The sequence below is a fragment of the Pseudopipra pipra genome, chromosome 14, assembly GCF_036250125.1.
Source record: "Pseudopipra pipra isolate bDixPip1 chromosome 14, bDixPip1.hap1, whole genome shotgun sequence".
Classification (NCBI taxonomy): domain Eukaryota; kingdom Metazoa; phylum Chordata; class Aves; order Passeriformes; family Pipridae; genus Pseudopipra; species Pseudopipra pipra.
In genome coordinates this window covers 12146954-12168582 of record NC_087562.1, presented here as the reverse complement: position 1 = coordinate 12168582, position 21629 = coordinate 12146954, and the positions used below count along the sequence as shown (strand labels likewise).

Sequence of the window (21629 nt, the reverse complement as noted above, 5' to 3'; positions counted from 1 at the left end):
ATATCTAAGATATTGTTTACCGATGGAATACAGGACAATGTGGTTTTTCTATAGATCCTCTCATTCTCAAGGAATGGCAAAGCATTTAGTGAAGGAATGAGTTAGAGTTGTGGTTGTTCAGTCCAGAGCAATGGCTGGTTTAGCCTTTCAATGCAAAATCATTATGTGCTCAGCAGTAGCTCACAGAGCCATGGCCAGTAAGAGCTGTCGTGCTGAGACAGGGACACTGGCCCTGACACTCTCTTTGTCCCCTCAAACTGTTTGTAGTATTGCTTACTCTCTCCTCAGATGGGTACCAGAGGAAGAAAGAAGGAAACTTTTGTTAATTCTTAGGCTTTCCCCAATACCAGTGACAATAACTTTGACCATGTGGTGCCTCTAATTGTGAATTGCCAGGGCTGCAGTTGGTTGAGCCCTGGTTTGCGTGTAGGAACTCTGTTCTCCACAACTATTTTCTTGGTCAGTGTGTGCCTCCTGTATTCTTGTGAAACAAATATGTACTCTTGAGCTTCAGTGTGGGTAGCTACTCTTCCTGAATAGTGAAAAAAGCCAAGGAGGAAAAGTACACCATTTACTTTCCAGGGAGACTTGACTGCAGCTGATTTTCAGAGCCAGTTATGCATGTACTTCATGTACACTAATGCTCCTCAAAATTGCTGGTTTTAAACCCAGTTTATAATATCACTCATTTTGGATGTTACTCATATCAAGACTTTTGAAATACTGTTTTAATTCACATATCTCTAGCACTGATTCTTGAATGTAATGCTGCTGTGTTCTTTGCCTTTCTTAGTATTCAGTTTAGGTTGTCATTATGGAAAAGTAAGGCCACTCTTCCCAGCAGTGAGGTTTGTGATGCAGAGCAAATGGCTGTGCTTTCACAACCAGCTTGCATGTTTGAACTGCACTTTAGCATGGTTTTGGTGCTTGCACAATTTGCAGTAAACTTGACTGGAAGTGTAAGGTGGAAGTCATTGCTCTAAAATAAAGGTGATCAGCTGAAGAAGGCAATGTAAGTCTGGGAAACTTGCAGAAGAAGGAGAAAAAATGCATGTATTTAGTTGTCTTAGGTGAAGCTTGGTTTTAAAACACATGCTGAAGCAGAGACCAGTCAAAAAGGGACTAAAATTGCTGAGCCAGAAGATCACACTGCTCATGTTGCATAGATTATTTTTCTGTGTTCTGCTGCCTCTAAATAGCCCATGGAAGTTTTCCATTAGTGGTGGAAATCTAGAAATTAGTTGGACTAGCATTACTCATCATCTATTTGCAAATAATATCAAGGTGGTTTTGAAATACAGCTTTTAAACTTTGAGAAACATATGGCCTGAAAACAAGGGAAATGGCTTTTGTCCTGTGCTGTTGTCATCAGGGACACTCAAATCGCTCTCCTTAGTCTGCAGCAGACAGTATAGTTTTTATAATACTCTGGGAACCCAAACCACAGTGTGGTTAAACAAAGCCTAGCAAAGCTTGCTGAGCAGATGCACAGCCTTGGATGTTGCAGGCAGTGTGGCTCCTCTCTGCACTGCACATCCTGACTTTAGCTCGGTGGCAAATGAGGCAGAACCCCATGAGCAGTGTATCCCTGTTTGGGCACTTTGGCTTTATAGCAACAGCATGCTGCAGGTAGGGAAATGCTGGGTTTCTGATGGAGGTGGCTGGAGGCAGAGTTTCATTCCAGAATGCCCTGCAGGTTCTCTCAGTGTGCAGCTCTCAGCATGGGCTGGTGCCTTGATGAGATTACGACTTGGGTTTTGTCACATGCTTGATACACCGTGCAGGCACTGTCAGTGTGCAAGTGGCAGGATACAAAGTGCCATGGCATCATGAGCAGAAATGGCTGGAATTTGGTGGCAAAATGCAAAAAAGCTGGGAAGACCTGAGGAAGATTCCTCAAGGGCCAGGAAAGGGTTTATGGAAGTCACTAGCTACCTACAGTAACTGCCTTGGAGCTGCTGGAGTCCCAGAGTGCTTTCCTTCAGTGTCGTTTTTCTGGTAATTATTTAAATACAAATAATAAGAAAAACAAGTAAAATTGTCTATTCCAATTTTTCTAATATTTCCACTCACTGATTCTTCAGGCAGCTCACAGGTGTCTCAGAGCTTTGTCTTGAATAAATACATAACAATAGAATATTTGCAATACTATTTTCCTCATTTAAGATATCATATACTGAGGTTGTAATAAAGCAAATGTGGGGGAGCAAGCAGACTTTTCCTGAGAGTCCCGAATTTGCTTTGGCTAACAGGATAGGCTTTTTAAGCTGAATTACCACAAATCCTTCAATGAGTGAGTTTTAGGACAAATATTAAATGTGAATTTTAAGTTACTTGTTGAAGAATATTCATCTAGAATTTATTCGGAATGGATGAAAATGAGATTTTGCAGAAGATGATCAATTATTTCCACTTATCCCTCACAAAGAAGATGAACTACACACACTGAAGTCACTAAGAGCTGACAAAAGAAACCCAGTCTAGGCATTTCACAGTAGATATTCACATAAATACTCACAATTTATAGAACAGTAAGTTTCATACTCAGAGCATGGGACATGCTAATGGATCCTCAGCTTTGTTCTCCTAGTTCCAGCCCTTGCACATCATGCAGTGGTGCCTCAGCACAGGTCCACAGCCCGTCTCCAGCCTGGATATTTAGTGGCCGACACGTGGAGCCCCAGAGCAGGACAGAGATTGTGACTTCATGCTCCACAAATGCAGAATTTCTTTTGGTTAGACTCAGCTCTCAGAACCTGTTTGTCATGCAGGTTTTCTCAGATTTGGCTTGTCATACAGGGCCTCACAGATCAGTGTTTAGACATGTGAGTGCTCTGGTTTCAATCCGTGTGGACAAATGCAGATTGATTGAGAAGACAATACCCTGAAGGCCTCTGATTCAACTTCAGCATATCCCTACCTTCAGCCATGTGGAGTATTTAGTTTTTAATGATGCACGCATTTGGACAAAAACACAAGCTGTTTATGAGACTTCATGAGCAAAAGGAGAGGCTGTGTTGGTCAGCCCTTTTTTTCTGCTGGAAATTATTAATTCAGGTCACCCTTTTACTGTAAAAGTATGGAAGCAGGAGTGAGTCAAACTTAAGGGGGGTAGAGTTGCTCCATTGCATACAGAATGTGGAAAAAGGGTGAGAGGGTGGGGAGAAGAGCTGCTGCACCATCATGATCCTGATCCCCAACACACTGCAGAGATGGATCCCAGACCTTGTGGGGTCACCCCGTGGGCCCTGCAGGTAGAGCTGCCCCATCCCCTCATCCCCACTCAATGTGCTCTTGGTGGGAGAGAAACTTGCAGAGCTGAGGCTGTGACTGCTGTGAAGCAAGGGCGCTGCAGTACCTCAGCAGCTGGATGGACCTTATTAAAAGTGAGAAAAAAAAAAAAAAAAGCCCACAAAAACAAGTTTTGGAAAAATCCTTGCCGAACAATACCTGTTGTGGGAACTGCTTTCAGCGAGATGCAAACGCGTTATCCTTTCATTTCTGCAACGGTTCTGAGCTGCTTCATTAATAACAGACTTGTTTGGGAGAGTGACAAGATGGGAACCAGCACTGTAATTACACACTGCTCTTTTTGTGAAGACTGCCATGAAAACAACGGTGTGTTCTCATTTTCTCCAAAGGCAAGCAGGGAAACAAATTTCTAACACCTTGCCCTATGTTACAGCTGGATGCTGTTCCAGAATGACATGAATCAATTAAAAGTGAAAATGTAACCCATAGAAACATTATTCAGCAGGCTTCATACAAAAGAAGGCATTTCTAGTTGCCTAATTAAAGGATAGTGAAAAAAACTGTATATTTTTGGTAATAGTTGTGGAAGTACATTGCTTTTTTCTCAGAAGTCAGATAATCATAGCACAAACAATTAATAAAAGAAAAATGTTTCCTTTTCCTGGAGTTGGCTAATTAAAAACTTTCTCCCTCATCAATTCAATGAACATTGAAGGAGACATCTCATGGCTTTTTAGTACCTGGAATGCCATATTTATTTTTCAGTTGAAAAACTGTATTATAGTGAACTGCCATACACACAGCTTACCTGGACTCTTTAAATAAAATAGTGATAATCCTTATCACTGCTCTCTTGACTTTGTTTCAACATTCTTTTTAATGCAAATTTCCTAATCTAACTTGTAAAACATTTAGTATTTAGAATATACTCCTTTAAGATCCATCAAAAGAGGCAAAGCTGCATAACAATGCCTGGTGCTGGAGCATTGTGAGCCTGCTACAAAGGAATGAGGTGATTCTTTCTTTCAGGTCAGAAGGTCAGGCTTCACTGCATTAATTTTGCTGAGTCTCTTTGTTATTTATAACAAACAAGGTCATTTATTTTCATTTCCTTGTTTCTAATTGCATGCATCTCCTTTGGAGTATGAACTCGGTAAACAGGTGGCTGAAATGCTGGGGAAAATGCTTGAAGCTGTTCCAGAAAAAGGGCATGTCCCACACTGGTAAAGCAATTTGATGAGTTAGAGACTTAGTCATAGCAGGATGTGCACCTGCTTGAAAGCAAACACACTTCTCTTTGGCACACACAGATACATGCAAATTAAAAGAGATTATTTCACTCTGAATGGTGGGTTGATATTTGATCAAATTTAACATTGTATATTTTAAATAAAGCCTTGGTGTATATTAGTGAAATACCATCTCTTTTCAGCTGCTTTTGATTTTTTTTTTTTCGACTTCTCTTTGAGTATTACCAATGAATGATATTTCTTCACTAGCTGAGCCTACAAAAAGAGTATGTCTCTGGAGGAGAACTTTATCAGGGAATCTTTATGATGAGAACTACCTCCATGCACTGGAAAAAAAAAAGGATAATGAAAAGCTAGGATGTTTGACTGACAAGGAATAAACCAGACCTTAAATTTTTTATTCAGAAACGAATTCCCACAAATTAAAGGGCATTTACTGGAGGGATAGCAGTATGTCTTTTTAATCCTGTAAGACCCATGTTTCCAGGCAGTCCAAACAGAACTCCTAAATATATTCATGGGCTGCTTTTGCATAGGTAGTTATTGAATTTGCATTTCAAAATACAGGCCCTGTATGGCTAAATCTGTGGCTGCTTTGTCCTGAAAGATGAGATACACCATGGGCTACCTTGATTTCAGGGGTAGTTCAGAATATAGCAGGAAGCAGTAATTGTCTGGCATGACTGAGCTCCTCTTGTTGGTTGAGAATGGGTCCAGGGCTGAATCCATAAGGGAAACAGAGGGAGCTTTTTTAGCAAGGTCTCCTACTTCCCCAGAGAATGGGAGGCACCACACCCTGTGTCCATAGGCTCTGCATGAGCTTTGGAGCTTAAGAAACTGTCTCTGAGCAAGGGGGAAATGTGGGAGGAAAGCTGGAGAGATGAACATGCCATTCCAGGGGACAGTTGTTTTGTCTGTTTTCTAAGATTGGTCATCGAGGGGTTGTTTGGAGGAGGCTCTGCAAGGGGCAAGTATCCTCCTGCTTAAATTGTTGTTTTCTGCAGATTATTTCCTAAGAGTGGGGCAGGAGAGGCAATTTGATTGTAAGGATTATGCTACAGCTTTCATTGTTTAGGATGCATACTGTAGCCTTTCTATGAGACGATTACTGTCCTGGGCTTCTCTTTCCATGCATATGAAAATACACTTTGTAATTTCAGGGAGAAAATATCTTTAAATGGTATGTTGGAGGAAAGAAAATATTTTTTATTTCTAAAAATGATAAAAATCCAAACCCTTTCTTTAGCAAAATATTTGTTTCTTGAATGTAATTATAAATGTCATTGTACATTCTTCCTGACTTCAATGCTTATCTTGAGGAGTTCAGTGAAAATAAATTGTTTTCATGAAAGCAGAGAAGCCATTTGATAAACACTCTGTCTCAGAAAATTGTTCCTGAAGCAGAGGTCGTTCTCTCACTTTAAAAGAAAGAGAATATGTTTTAGAAAACAAGCCAGGCAGCAGAAAAAAGCATTTTTTGTTTCAGAGAATTCATTTTAAAAAGCAATGTGTAAATCACATGGAAAATTCTGCATTGATTATTTTGACTGCTGTAGAACCCTGGAATAAATGAAGTTGAAATAGACTTATATCAAAGAACATTGCATTTAGTAGCAAGTCAGAGTGTTATTTTACTACTGATTTTTTTTTTTTTAGATTTGGTTTTGTGATCAGATGTTTTATTAAATATTAGCCATTCATGGAAATGAGGACTGATTCTTTAAGAACAGCTTGGCACATACTGTTCATGAGCTTGAGGAAATTGTCTAGAGAACTGGAATCTGTCTTCAGCTTTTCAATGTTGAAAATGTGGCCCATTGAGGCATCAGAAGAAAAAAAAAAGCTCATAACAACATAAGTCCTGAATGAAAGTATAGCAGTTTGTTTGGAGAAGTTATTGCAGTACTAATTACGCTTTCAGAAATCTGTTTCTTAATTTTTAATCTGATAAGTTTATGTATGTGTCTATTACTAAGTCCCAAACTTGATTGTACAACTCCTTATAAAATAGTGCTTCAATTTTTTTAATCCTCAGCTAGAATTATGCTGCTATTAATACCAGTGTTATTAATATGCTCTCAGAAGACTACATCATTAATTAGGAGACCTAAAGGATAACTAATGGGTCCTTTGGAAGACTATTCCCAGTTATTGCATGGATCTGATCTATCCAAATAAAGCTGTATGCCTACAGCCTTATCAAATTTTGTTTATATCTTTGTATGCTCTAGAACTGATCACTATTTTATGTAATAACAAGTGCTAGTAGAAGGTGTGACATTAATATCATGGTAACTCACTGTAACATTTGAAAGGGACATGATGATAGCAGCATTTTTAAATAATGACTTCTGTTTTTAAGACATGACTGTCAAACTATAGCTTTTTACCTTATATCTTGGCAGTGTCTCATCAAGTCCTTCATTGGCTTCCAAGAGATGACCATGAGCCCATCCCTTCCACAGCCACCAACAAAGGATGTGCACTGTGGTCACTGAGAGTGTACACAACCCCCTTCCCAGCTCCCAGGGACAGCCAGGGCACTGCTCCACTTCTCCCCAGGGTACCACAGAGCTCTCAAGGGTGAGTGTGTGCTTTATAGTGCAATTTGTGCACCTTAATACATCAGAGGTCATAGAGCTGTATGTGTATGTTTCAGTACCTACTAGAACATTGGAGGAAATTAAAACAGAAAAACATGTATGAGTGGGTCTGTTGCAGACACAAGGGTTAAATGTAACCCTTCTCACCTGGAAAAACTCTTCACCATATCTCATTAAGACTTTTCAGATATGTTTCATTAAAATAATTCGTTCAGTAATTAGACTTGGTTCTACTGTAAAATGCAAGTTTCTGCCGGACAAATTCCTCTAAACACAGAAATTAAAAGAATTTGGATTGCTCGTGGTGAGCAAATTTTTCTTTCTGTAGACATTGTCTTTCTAATTTCCCTTTAAAAACTTGGTGCAAGTAGCTTTTTTCCGCCCCTCTTATAATAATTCCAGCAGTTTAAATTCAACAAATATATGAATGTGAAGAGAGAGGAGAAGAAAAACAGAAACATACCACACAGCCCTATATTTACAGATGATATAAATTTTATGTGTATATATATATATACACACACACACATATACAGTGCCATCTCTAACCAAGTTTTCCTGTTTTGCTTTAAAATGGCATCCGTGGAAGAAAGGAACACGCTGCAACAATTTCTTAGTTTCAGTTAATTTTATTCTTTAATGCTAATCTGGAAACGACACTGTTCCAGTCATTGTTCTCCTAAAGTCAATTCTTATATTACTGGACAGTTCCTTTTCTGTTTTCAGTACTGCAGTCAGTTTGTTTTTCAACATGGTCTTTATCTCACAATAACTGTGTACTAGTATGTGAGGATACTATAACACTGCAGTCAATAGCAACAGGATATTCACTCTGCCAAAAAGTAATCCTATATTGTCCATTACACACGGGTTATTTTGGAAGATTGTGGAATACTTTCTTTAAAGCAGCAGAAACCTTTTTGCTGTAACATAGTTCAACAGTATTAGTGGTTGTCTCTGCTCTCTAAACAACTCAAACACCTGTTTTTCTGCTAGAATATCATTAGAAATATTTTATGTGATTTGAGGTGGTAAAATACTTCAGGTAAGGTAAGAGACTTCAGCACTCCACAGGAACATCAAAGCAGGCCCATGTAAATGTCTGAAAAGTTTAACAATTTTACTTTTTTCCCAGTTTCACAAAATGCATTTCCTGACTTGGGCCTGAAAGAAATAGAATTTTCACAAACTAAAACCTTGCAGTTGTGATGGGTTTTTTTCCCTGCAACAATACATACTTGTATTTTGAAATAGTGATTTGTATTTATAAGGAATGGCTATAAGAATAGTTTTAAAAAAATCCTTTGATCTGTAGTTCTCTAGCTGTAGCAACTGAGACAAAGAGAAGGTAAATGATCATCTGGCAGACAAGCACTAAACTCCAGCTCCCCTGATTATTCAGCTTCTCCGATCTGCTGGCTGAAAAGTCTTCCTTTACTGCAGGAAACGTAGTCAGTGACTAATAAGTGTTTATTGATCTCTGCTTGAGATACTTGCTGAGAAATGTAGATATCAATGAATATTTGATCTGATTTAATGTTAAGAACAAAAGTTTCTTCCTTATGGCCTCATTTATATAGGGTATTCATGCCTGCCTGATCACTTATAGATGCCAGTTGACTCTACAATCCGATGAGAAGTGGACTTCAGTAAGACAAACTCTAAAGAATTAATATGCTACTAATTGTACTTTTTCTTAGCCAAAAGTTACCAGTGTAGTTGTTGCTTTGAAGGGTAAGTCAAAATATCATTGATTCCCAGCAGCTGTACTTGATAAGTAGAATATAGGTCTAATTCAAACCCATTGCAATCAATTAAAGGGACTCTCTATTGATTCAAGGAGCCTTTAGATTCTTTTCTAAACCAGGCCTGGTTGGTGCTGTCTTTATTTTCTCCTTCTGTATTCAACTCCTTTTGTTTTGTGCCCTTCCATCCTGCACATGTCCTCTGGGGTGAAGGGCTAAGACACTTTTCCTTAACAGGTGACACCAGGGATGCTGTTTCTCCATCTCCTCTTGTTCCTCCCAGTTCTTACAGAAGCCAACAGACATGGTGTAGGAGACTGGAGGAAAGGGTGAGCCCCATGGGAAATATGGAAGCACAGGGGCATCTGGGGAAGGCCTCAGAGGACCAGAGCAGATCCAAGGACAGTGACAGGGATGCTGAGGCTGAGCTCCCTGCCTGGGATTGGGAAGCAGCTGAGAGCAAGTTGGATCCTAAGGTGATGACTTTCTACTTCTCTCTCTCCCCTTTTCTTTCTTTCTTCTCCTACCTTCTTCTTCGCAAAATATCTTGTAAGGCAGACCAAGGAATTCTACCTAGTGCCTTGTTGTGTATGGATAAGTTAAAAGTTTGCTGAGTTAAGGTCTGCAAAGTGCCTTACTTACTTTGTCTGAATGTTTTCAAATTTGCCAAGTACCTTATTCTATTTGAATGTTCTGAAGATTGCAAGTAAAAGTTGTTATTGAACCTCCTGAGAATTTGGTTGTTACTCCCACTCGTTGCCCAGGGTAAATCCAACCACCTTCCCCTAAACCTGCTGAACGGGCTGGGGCAACACACATGGACCCTGCACTGTGGATATAAATTTCAGGTCTTCTTAATGCTGAGTTTGCACTGTAAAACTGGAACAAAGAATTCCAGTCCAGCCTTGGCTTGTTCCACCCCTTCTCCCTCATTTTCCTGCCCCCTTCCACACTTGCTGTCTTTGCCAGTGGGAGGGAACTGTGTGGCCAGAGACGGGGGTTGCTGAGGTGCAGGGCTGGTGGAAGACTTGGCTGGCTATCTCAGCATTTGGGTGTTAGGGACCTGCTGTGTTTGCTCTTATCTCTAAGGTTCCTTCCTGACCCTGTGATTTGTTAGAGTAAATCTTCCAGTGCCTTTGACTTCTGTATAGTGACAACAAAAAAAAAAGTTACTGAGCCTCTGATAACTATTTCCATGTTACGGATTGGCAGACTGACATAAGGTTTGCAAAGTAGTTTGCAGAGGCTTTAAAGGGTACCAGTTTGTCCTGGTACAAAAAAAAAAAAAGACTCATCAGGCTTTTGTGGGAATCAGTCAGGACTGGAACATTTCTATTTACCTGTGCAAGTTGAAAGGTTTCTGGGCAGCAGTGAGAATTTGTGCAGGCACACTTTCAAGTTTGTATATGACTGATTCACTCAATACAATTTCTGTTCTTACATCAGAAAAGCAGTTTGAGTGTTCTTAATGGCTTTTAAAATTGAATTGTGATGATGAGTCAGAAGAAAGTATAGCTGAAGATGGAACAGAGTCACTGTTTGTGTGTTGCTGACTGAATCATAATTGCTGGCACCAGTAGGCATACATTCAAACCTTTATGGAACAAGGCTTTTCAAAAAGTTTCTTCGAAATCAAGGCTACCCAGGACCAGGGAAATTACTGGAGTACTCCACTTACTGTAGGTTTCCACTTGCTTTCATTAAACCAGCAGAAAAGAAGGGAATATTTACTCAAAATAGCAAATACTTCATACTTCCAACTACTCTGAAAGAAAAAAAAATTAAAAGTAGAATTCCAAAGCCAGAGTTTTACTGAAGGAACTTAAAGAGAGAGAAGAGTTTGTTGGACCCCTTTCAAGCATCATGTACAGAAAGTTATAAATGCTTTGGCTCGTATTCCATCTCTAATGTACTCCTGAGACAAATATATTGTAACTAACAAACAGGTATGATGTCATGTGTATGGATTAAAAGTCTAGCAGAGGTTACTATATTAGAGAGGCACTGAGAAAGGAAAATACACACTTGCCTAATTCTCTAGTTTGTAAAATTTTCTCTAGTATCATATCACATAAAATCACATTTTATTTAAAAAGAAAAACAAATTAGCATATATATCCCAGTTTCTCTTCAGTTTTTCTTTAGATCATTTTAGATCACTTATTAATTTCACTGTGGTCTCCCTAAAAGACTGCAAAGGACTTACTTTGGGTACTAGGCAGAGGTAACAAAGCAAGATTATAATCAGGGACTGGATTTTTATTGTTGTTGGAAATATAAAATTTCCATGTTTTAGTTTCAAAAATGTATAAACAGTATTTCAAGACTTTTCATTAACTTCTGTTTTGGGGATAAGTGTTTTGCTGAACTTGAGCATAATTACTTTTTTCAACTCTCACTTTTTCCATTTCAATTTTACATTAACTTTCTGAGCCAGTGATGTCAAAATGGAATATTTAGAGGTATTACTCTTATTTTCAGAAGCAACTGTGTTGGAAACTGTATATCCCATGAGAATTCTTAAACTTATCATTATTTACATCACTCCTGAACTTAACCCTCCTAACCCAGCGGCAGCAGCCGCCTGCCCACGGAGCACCTGGTGTGCCTCCCACCGGCCACCTCTGCTCCACAGGCTCCCATTTCTGGCCCCAGAGCAGAGGGACAGAACAGATGAGTTGGGCTGGTCAGCTGGGGCTGCCCTACCAGGAAGGAGCTGTGCAGCACCCAAAGTAGGCCATGTGCTGCCCATATATCACATAGGTCTGTAGCCTTTCAGTGGCTGCTCAGTATGGCAATGGACCCAAATCCTAAACTTGGAATCATTTGCTGTTCGTTCCTTACTGAAGCAGTTTCCCTCTGGATTCAGTGGGAATGTGCTTTTGGTTTTTATTAAAAGTGTAGAGACCTAGAGATAGGTAGTCTGGAAACAGCTGTATTCATATAGCAGAGCACCCCAGAACTTGATGCCAATGATCTGTTTCTCTACCTGAGAATCTGCTTATTCCAACATGTATGCTTGGGTCTATGGAAATGTTTGTCACCCAAGGAATAAAACAAAGCAGGTGTTACTTTATTAACCTCAGTTGAAATGTGTTTGCTGTGCCTGTACGCTACCACTTTTCTGTCGCTGTGTTGAAGAAATGCTCTAATGCAATGTTGCATTCTGAAACAGCTCCAGTGTCTTTTTCTGAACAATTTGCTTCTCTCAGGAGCATAAATAATTTTTGCCACAGGTATGGGGTGTGCTTGTGCGAACACTCTGCGCTGTACGTTCCTTAACCATTTTCCTTCTAGCAACAGAGTACATCTTGCAGGGTTTTTTTCCCCCTTTGGTTAAAAATGATTGACACAATGAATATGAAATTGGATTAGCTATTTGACAGAATATGCCTATTATCTTTGCTATTGAGGTATTTGCCCATTTTCTGTCCAGTTTTCTAGAGAGTTAAATTCTGAATATTCCATGTAAGTACAAATGTGTGCCTGTGTTTAATTCTGCTCTCAGTACATACTGGAGATCTTCACTTCAAAGTGTGATACATCAGAATCAATATCCAGAATAAAGGTGATCTGGTATGTCCTGTGCTACCAGGAACTACTTGTGCAACCATAAATATTGAACATAAGATTTCTAGGAATGGAGTTGGGAAGATGTTCCCTTTTTACATGTTGTAGCTATTGACTGTTTTACAGTTTGCTCCAAGGTCTCTAGACTGTGCAGAATCACACCTAAAGAGGAAGTGTGGGGCACTAAGCTCTTGAGACAGGCATCAGTCAGAAGTGGGACTGAGCATCGGACCAGGACGTCTGTCCTTGGCAGCCACGGAGAGATGCAGAGACCTTCCAAGAGGGTCTTGCTGCTGTTGTAGAGTTAAACCTTGTATACTTGTGTTGTCATTGCTATTTTGCAACCAAATGGAGTAAATTCAGTCTGGGGTGCACTTTTAGTTGTATTATAACTGCCCAGGAATCTGTTCTAGACCCAAAAGGTGATGCTCTCCCCGTCACAGAAGCCTTGAGTGAAGGGCATATTTTCATCCTTCTTCCTCGCACCGTGTCTGCAGGGCACAAGTAATGAGGTTAAGTGGCCTTTGTACTGCTTTAGTGTTTCCTCCAAAAGTTCTGGAGCAGGATTTCGGGTCAGGAAAGATCCATGCAAAGGAGCAGATAGGGCAGGGCAGTGCCTATGACTGGCTAAACAAATTTGGGTTATTAGCAGATTGCTTTGACTCACCACCCAGAGACTTTGCGAGTTCGGGGAGGTTTCTGTGAGGCAGGCTACTGTGGTTTAAAGTCCTGCTCTTGACAGTACGCTAGAAAAATCTCCTTTCTTCTGCCACCAACCTGACGCAGCAAGGCAGCGGTGTCAATCGATAAAGTGCATTACCAAAAAAAAAAAAAAAAAAAGGCAGAAAACTGGTGGAAGCGGTGAAAGTTACTCACCTGGAACCTTCGAGGAGCGAGGACAGCCATGGGAAAGGCAGCTGCCGCTCCCGTCCCCGCTCCGGCCCCGCACCGGGCGGGGGGGGCGGCGGGCGGGCGGCGGGAGGGGCGCGGCGGGGCGGGGAGGGGCGCGGGCCCGGCCGCTCCTCCCGGGGAGCGCTGCCAGCGCGGCGCCGGTCGCTCGGCACTTCGCCCCGCAGCCCGGCCCGGCCAGCGCAGCCCCTGTTGCACCAAGTCCGGGGTAGCCGCCCCCCTCCCCGGCAGCCCGGGGCGGCCCCGCCGTGTCCCGCTCCCCCGGCCCCGCGGCGGGGACGGTCCCCCCCGCCTTTGTCGGGCGGGCAGCGGCGGCCGGTCCGTCCGTCCGTCCGTCCGTCCGCGCCGGGCGCGTGGCTCCTTTGTGTACAGCAGCTGCTCCTGAATGCGGAGGCAAAGCCCGTGGCTTGGCACTGAGCTTTTAAAAAACAACAGCCCTCCCTCCCTCCCTCCTTCCCGCTCCCCTGCCCTCCCTCCTTCCTTCCCCTCCCCTCCTCCCTCCGAGGTGGACGGGCACCCACCTGGGGTCCGCCGCCCACCTCTCCTCTCATCCTTCTCTCTTCTCCTCCTTGTTTACCTGCACTTTTCCGCCGCCTCTTTCCCCCGCTGTCCCCGCCGCCCCCCGGCCCTCGCTCGTCCCCGCTCTCGGGCGGGCTCGGCGCCCCGCAGCTCCGCTCCCTCGGCGGTTTGCCAGTGCCCCTGCCCCGGGGAAGGCACTTGAAGGTGGATCTATTAAACCTCCCGGCGATCTCTCCAAGTGCACTTCTTGGACCAAATCTCCAGCATGGATGTAAGATTTTACCCGGCTACGGCGGGCAGCGCGCTCCCCGGAGACCCCTCCAACCTGGACTTTGCCCAGTGTTTGGGTTACTACAACTACAACAAGGTGATTATTCCCGCGGGTGTTAATTCTTAGTACTGCTGCCCGGGCCGATTCCCCGGGAGCCGGAGTGCGTGCTCCGTCGGGGGGGGGAGGCTCGGGGCTGGGGGATGCCCGGAGCCCGGGCTGGGTGCCGCTCTCCGCGGGCCCGGGGGACACCCGGGCACGGAAAGTTGCGGTCGGCGGGGCCGAAGCTCGGGGCCGAGCGCCTCCTCCTGCCGCGGCCCCGGCGGGGCTCGCCCCCCGGGACCCGCCCTCGGGCCGGTGCTCGGGCAGTTCCGATGGGTGCGGACCGCAGGCAGAGCCGGGAGGAGCTCGGGGAGCCGATCCTGCTCCCCGTGGCCCGGGAACAAAGGGTCCGGAGCGCGCAGCGTTCGCGGTGGGGTTGGGACTTGCCGAACTTTCCCCGGCGCGTCGGGCACAGCCCGGTGGGGCTCGGGCGGCCCTGCGAGCAGGGAAAGGAGCCTTCATCTGCTCTGTTCTTTCGGCTCATTCCGGCTCCGTTACGGCCAGCTTCTAACTAGAGGATTATACAAACGGGAGTATTATCTAAAAGTACATCAGCTGCTGGCACGGGAAGGTAACTAACGCTCTGGTTTGGCGAGGGTTGTCAGAGAAGTTGCAGTACCCCTTCTGTCTATTCGCACCTTCTCTGCGGCATGTGCAGCGTTTGGAGTGAACGTTACAGTCAGAAGCAATAGTCATTTCCCAGTGTCTACGTTCGTTTACAGAAATATGTTTTAATAATACGGGGATGATTTGTTTCACAAATTACTGAAATCTGCGAAAGGCAAAGTTAAGAATGACACTGTGACTCATGCTATTTTGAAAAAGACTTAGCTGTTTGCACTGTGATGTGTCAATAGCACATTGAGCTATTAGCACTGGGCCCTCACACATGCACATAAAGATCCCTTTCACACTGTGTTTTTCCTGGTGCTATGTTTGTCCAACCTCTGGGGCCTTTTGTGAGGCACTGCGTGAGATGCTGGGGAAGAGAAGGGTGCTGGGCGAAGTCTAAGCTGATGTTAAACCCTGGGTTTTTTTTAAAGAATCCTTTCCAAACGAATAAAGTTTGCCGAAATACAAAGATCACTTTCAGAGAGAGAAGTAATGTGGGTTCAAACAGTAGCTGGAGACAACTTTCTCCTAGAGAGATTGCTTGTGAGTAGGTGTTGCGGGTGGACTGTTCTGTCGCCCGTGTCCATCCCGGCGGGTGGATGCTGAAGTTTTGGCAGGGGTTCGGTGGCCGCCCCTTGTCCATCCCCGCCGTGAGTGGCGATGCACGGCCCGGCCTCGCGCATGCGCCCTGCGCGGGGCTCCGGGAGCGCGGCTTTGTTAGTCCGGGATCGGGGAAGGGACGGGAGCGTGAATTAAAGATGAAATGTCAGCCCCAACTCTGAGCGCTGCTAAGGACTCCGAGAGATCTCAAATGCATTGTAAATGCCCGCTGTTGTCTGATACGCCGGCTAATTTTGGGAACTTGCAGCACTTACCGGCAAGCAGCGTGTTTACTGTAAATTTCACTTGTTCAGTGACTTTCTTGGTTTGCGTTTTTTTCAGGTGCAGGTTACTGTATGCCTTCTTTTTTATGTATTTCTTACGTCCAAAATTTTTAATATCTTCTGAAAACCAGTAGTTTATTGTGGCCTTGAACTTGCTGCAAGTGCACAGTTATATATAACCTTTTGACTGTATTTCCCTTCGTCGTACGATGAGGACAGAGCATGCATTCAGGAAAAGTCAAGAGTAACTAACTTTTGACCTGCACAGAAACACATCTCAGTTGCTGTACTCCTGAACATAATTTTGGCAAGTATCTTGCAGGCCAGGCTTCCAGTCTGCAGCAGAAAATATTTCAGTTAACAGAGGGCAGCTCATGATGCTTGTGTCTTATAATAGATATCTTTGTATGCAAAAGGCCTAATCCTGAGCAGACTGACAACACACGAAATTGTGTTGCTATTGCTGTGAGCTCTTCACTGGCTCAGCTGGGAAAACAACAACATGGTACACAGGTGTTCCAAGGACAGAGAAGGAGTTCATGAATGAGTTCCTAGAAAGGATGGTCTTAACTCTGTTAATCCAATCTGATTTTCTGCCTTGTTTATAATCTGTAACCAAAGGAATCATTGTAAGTTTTGGGTTTTTTTAATTACTGTGATAAGAAGAGTATATTAATTTTGAAATCTTGCCTCCCTGTCTTGCTTTTCTTGTATTCTGTCCTTTTCCCTGTGTTCCTAAGGAAAATAAATGATTGCTGTGTTAGGCACTGAGATGACCAGAAGGCACAGAAAAAAAAGAGCTGAAATATTTACTCTGCTGAAGTAAATGGGAGAACTGTTATTGATTTCACTAGGGACAGTATTTCACCTCAAGTCTTTCTGAAACTCATTTGAGTATCCTGCCCACTCATCCGTGCCTGCTTCATTGTTAGGAGCTGAATCCATATTCTCCTTGTGACAGTGACATTGCCAGTGACAACTGCCGGGAAGCACTGTGATGGCAAGAGTAAACACTATGTGCTTGTGTATAGGTGCAAAAGCAGAATTATTTATGTGAAAATATTCTCAGGATCATTAAGACATGGAGTTGATGGCATATGGCTTACGTGTGGAAGATTTTATCTTGTATCATGGTGTCTAAAAATATCAAACATAAAGCCTTTTAGTGCAAATGGATTGTGAGACAATGCTGCCTTCCACCTGCATGCTTTAAACAGAATTTACCAGGACTGTACGGGTTTTTTTCCTTCAGTAGGTACAGCACCAGCAGGAATGTGGCAGACTGACCTGTGAATCCCCAGGCAGGACTTGGGATCTCAGGGTGCCCAGTAAGCAAGGGTCAGTGGTGGGAGAGGAACTGCAGCCTGAGTCCTGGGCTTGGAACAGGCCCAGGAGCTGTCCTGGCCCCGACCTGCAGGTAACCTTCGGTTGTATTCCATCCCCACTGTTGCTTAAGAGCAGTGTTGTGCTTTTGAAATCAGTTGTCAGTACTGGATAAGGAGACCTAAGGATAAGGGATCTCACTTTGTGTTTTTTTGGGGAGGAGCATTACTTTTGAGTATATGACAAGCAACTGAAAACAGGGTGATGTACATAAGTATCCCTGCTATCGTTTGTACTACAGCAGTTTCTAGAAGATTCATTGGCATTATTTTTGTTGAGATGGTTTGCAGCATGGTGTACATGTGTAGAGGGCAAAAGAGGAAATAAAGACACAGAAGTGCAGTGATTTGTCCAAGGTTACACAGTCGGTCACTGACATAATCAGGGCCACAACCAAGGTATTCTGAGATTCAGTCCAGTGGTTTATGCTGAATCTCATTTACTCTAATAGGATTACTTACATGTTTAAAGTAAAGCATGTGCTTAAGTGCTTTGCTGGATCAGGGCCATATTTGATAAGTTTTCAGTCCTGGTGTGAGAGTGCACAACTTGACCCTGCATGTGTCTGGCCGGTGGTGGTTCGGGATCACAGTGATCCACCTCTGCTTCGTGGAATTGCACAAGTGAAATCATGGGCTGCTTGTTTCTAGAAGAATCCTGCTGCGGTATGCTAAAAAAAAATCACCAAAAAGCAGCTATAAAAATTTCAGAAAGTTGAAAGAGACCAGCTGTTGTAAAACATTCTGCTTCTGTTTTGAGCCCTTTTATGGTTCTGCAGATGGAGAATGATTTTGGACATTCACTACAGTTGAGTAGCTTTTTCTAAACAAACTTTTTCACTTATTGAGTAAATTACATGTCTTGTACTAAAAATATTTAGGGAACTACTATTCATCCTAGCACATACATTTTTTTTTGTTAAAGGAACTGTAATTCTTATAATGCAGTTCAAAAAAAGGGAAAAGAAAACTCCAAAACCTAAACACATACAGCTCAGTGCTTGAGTTATCATTATATTAAATTCCAGAATCCTTACTTCATTATTTAACTGTCTACATTTTATAATGTTTATCTCTCCTGCACAGATTGTCCTTGAAGGATACAAATTTCAAACATACATACCTTAATTTAGGCACTTGCATACGTATGAGAATGTCAGAGCTTGATGTTTTTGGCTGAAATATTTTTCATTTTACAAAGGAAGCTTGGGAAGTTTATCTTGTTCTTCCAGAGGTAAAGCAAAGACAGCAGTAGTTTAGTGGTATGCTAAACTGGGGCTCTAAGTCATTCCTATTAGTGTGTGTTGTTAGGAAAAAATGGATTACAGTTATGCAAACGATTGAAAATCACTCTTGCAAATTTAGTGTGCCTATATATGCATAGGTTTTCCTCTCCTATAGCAGATGGTGAGAGACAATGGGTTCATGTATGCTGTTAAGATAGAAAGCTCCATGCTCACTCATCATCTGCCCTGCAAATATGCTCATTTACATCTGGGCTCTGCTCTGGTGCAGATGGGGTGGTCTCTGGTGACTGGAGGCTGTTGTGTGCTGTGGTCATACATGTACCTACAGCCTGACCCTGACAAAGGTGGCCTCAGGTGATGGGAGAGTGTAGAAAGCACCAAGGAGCTCCCCTAAAGTAGAGATGCATAGCAGAGACACAAGTATAGGTCTTGCTGGAGACAGTTTAGGTGAGGGATTTGGAAATTCCTGCTGCAGTATCAACTCAGTAAATGGCATTTTATCTTCAGTATTTTCTACTGATCTTCAGCACAGTAGTGTGCTGAACTGCTGTTTTCCCAGAGCAGCTGCCCCCTGCCTCAAGTATCTCAAAACCTCAGGACTATGCAGGCAACTACTGCTAGGGAGCAAAATAGATCCCAAAATATTTGGCTGTCTAATCCAGAACTAAAAGTGTTGGATATATGATTCCTAGTCCTTGGAAGAGGAAGTGCAATGATCATATGAGTATGTCCACCAGAATGCAAATTATAGTTTCTATCATCACCCCACCTTGCATTAGACTGTTTTTCAGGAGCAGTCACCCCAGAGGTTTTATGATGTAGCTGAAGAGCAGGCTGTGAAAGGAAACCCCTGTATGCCAAAGACAGCAACTGTGCAAGAACCTGTGCTGCTCCGAATGAGCACCTGTGATGATACTGATTGGATTGTGCAGTGTAAAATTTTGTGCAGCTCCTCTACAGAATGTACCATTTGTTATCAAGACATAGGGAGTTGCTTGTATATGGAATATACTTAGTAGAAGTGGATGTTTAAAATATTTTTTAGATATTTTCTTTACAATGGGCTTTAGTAAGATGATTGTAATAATGTACAGTAATATACGAAGAGTTTAATGCTTAGAGATATTTGGAGTACTTAAGGTATGTGTGGAAATGACTAGTGTGTGTGTTTTTTAAAATAATGATATTTTTTAGCAATTACAACTCTGATGTGTGCATGCCATGGCCATGGATGTTTGGCTCTGGAGTGAGGAAATATTGACTAAATCCACTGGGTTGTCAAGAGCCTCATTCCTGCAATATCACCTGCATCAAATGTTGTGTTTCACGCAGAGGTATCGAATCCAGCCGAACCTGATAAGGAATTATCAGGATTTTCTAATAAAATCTAAAATAGAAACATGGGAAATAACAGCTTCTGTTCTTTGGCAGATACTCGAGATGAGGGTGGCTTGCATCGGCTGTCAGTTGTGTGACTCATTTGTTGCAGTTTTGTGCAGTGTCTGACAAAGCAAGGCCAGTCAATCTGTGACCTGTGGTTTGCGCTGCAGCTTTTATTAAATTTACAGTTAATACATGCCTATGTATTTGTTGAATTCTGACACTCCCTAAAAAACCTAAGTAATGCTGCTGAATGATGATAATCTAATTTAAGAGGAGCAGAATTTGTACAGCACTAATCCTACCTTTTTATCTGTAATCACATTTCCACCGCCGTAAAATTGAGTACTGTTATACAGACCTAATGGCAGGGTTGAATTTTCAAATGCTTCAAACTCTTATCTGATCGTCATCTTCTGTACTGGTACCTGTCTGTGATGTATTTATAGAGTGCCAGTCACCATAGTATCTTTGCGATGATTGCTACCAAAATTGAGAACTCTGAGGTGAAAATCTAATCAGGACTTTAGATAACAATGTCACACAAGAGCCTTCTGGTCTTTGCCTCTGTGCTCTGTTCAGATGAAGACTTTGATGGGATCATGCTTGCTGCCACGTATTCATTATTTATTTTTTGTAACAAGATTTCTATTTCATATTTTTTCCACTGCATGTTAGCACATGTCAAAACAGTCCAAATTCTGTTTATACCTGAAACAATATATTGAAAAACGCAGGCATTACAGGGCTGCTTAACTACCAAAACCAAAAAGGGAGACTATTACACAGCTGTTTCTGCTCAGGTACCTTGAATAGCTGAACAGATGTTTTCATGAACTTCTTCAGACACTTCATAGTAATGGGCAGATTAGCTGAAAATACTGTTTTCATCACATTAAAAATAACTGAGTCTTATGATTGGAGTGCTGGAAGTATGATTGACCAGTGCTACCGACTGAACTCTGTTGGAGAAAGGTGTGCTACTAAAGCTAGACAATATTAATTTATAATTGAAAATGAGAAAAGTTTTAAAGAGTTCATCTAGTTTTCAGTTTGTATAGTTCATTTGCCAGCTCTTGGTGTCAGTGTTCGCTGTTTACTCCTGCATGACCGGTTTGCCCAGCAGCTCATGTTTTGTTGAAAAGCAAGAGGGAAAAGAAAAGCAGTCCATTCTCAAAAATTGCAAGTTGAAAGTATCCTTTAATGTCCCTTTAAGCTTTTTTTAGAAAAAAATCATCAATAGACATCTACTATTTTTTCTTTTTTATTTTTTTTCCCTGGACCCTTGTATTTCAGCCTCGTTTATGCTCATAGGAGACTCTTTCAGTGTGGGCATCTTTCATTTACTTACATGGGCATTAGATCAGGCCTGCCCTTGGCATTTCATGGCAGAAATTGTTATCAATGCCATGTTTTATTTTTGCTTTCATAGCCCTTCTTACTGTCTGGGTCACTGCAGCCATGTATTATCATTCCTGGCCAAAGACTTGTGAGGGCTAAAACTAATATGAAAGAGAGTGGATTGTGACATAGTGAAGTTAAAAATAAAGTGTGTGTTGGGATGAAATGCCAGGATTTGGGCTGACAACCTCTGAAATAAGGGACCAGAGGTCTTAGCTGCTGGCTGACGTGAGAGCTGCAGAGGCACAGCATGGGTATCTCCTGGCTTTCCTCATCTGCTTTACCAAGTACATACTGATGGTTCTGTAAAATTGTTATGTTAACACAGAATATTTCTTGGACAGACACATTTACGTTTGGATTTTCTTTCTTTACATTGAATATTCTGAAGAGTTCTGATCAGCTGGGCAACCTAACAAAAGGCTGAAAAGGCATAACATTACTAGTATGGTAGCTTTTGTGGAAAATGTAGTCTATATGCATATGGTTTTGGTCACTTGAGGCA

At 42.3% G+C, this 21629-nt stretch overlaps 1 protein-coding gene across 3 annotated transcripts in view; it reads left to right on the top strand.

The window, feature by feature from the left end:
* TOX3 (TOX high mobility group box family member 3) overlaps nucleotides 1-21629 on the top strand; it is a 123852-nt gene that overhangs the window by 37028 nt on the left and 65195 nt on the right. Inside the window, exons 6-7 of one of the 3 annotated variants that reach the window (XM_064671160.1) lie at nucleotides 6908-7085; nucleotides 9134-9326. In XM_064671160.1, coding sequence (XP_064527230.1) covers nucleotides 6908-7085; nucleotides 9134-9326 — 371 coding nt within the window. Of the gene's footprint in view, nucleotides 1-6907; nucleotides 7086-9133; nucleotides 9327-13483; nucleotides 14216-21629 lie in introns of those variants that run through there. The other 2 variants (XM_064671162.1, XM_064671161.1) reach the window with 2 other exon arrangements.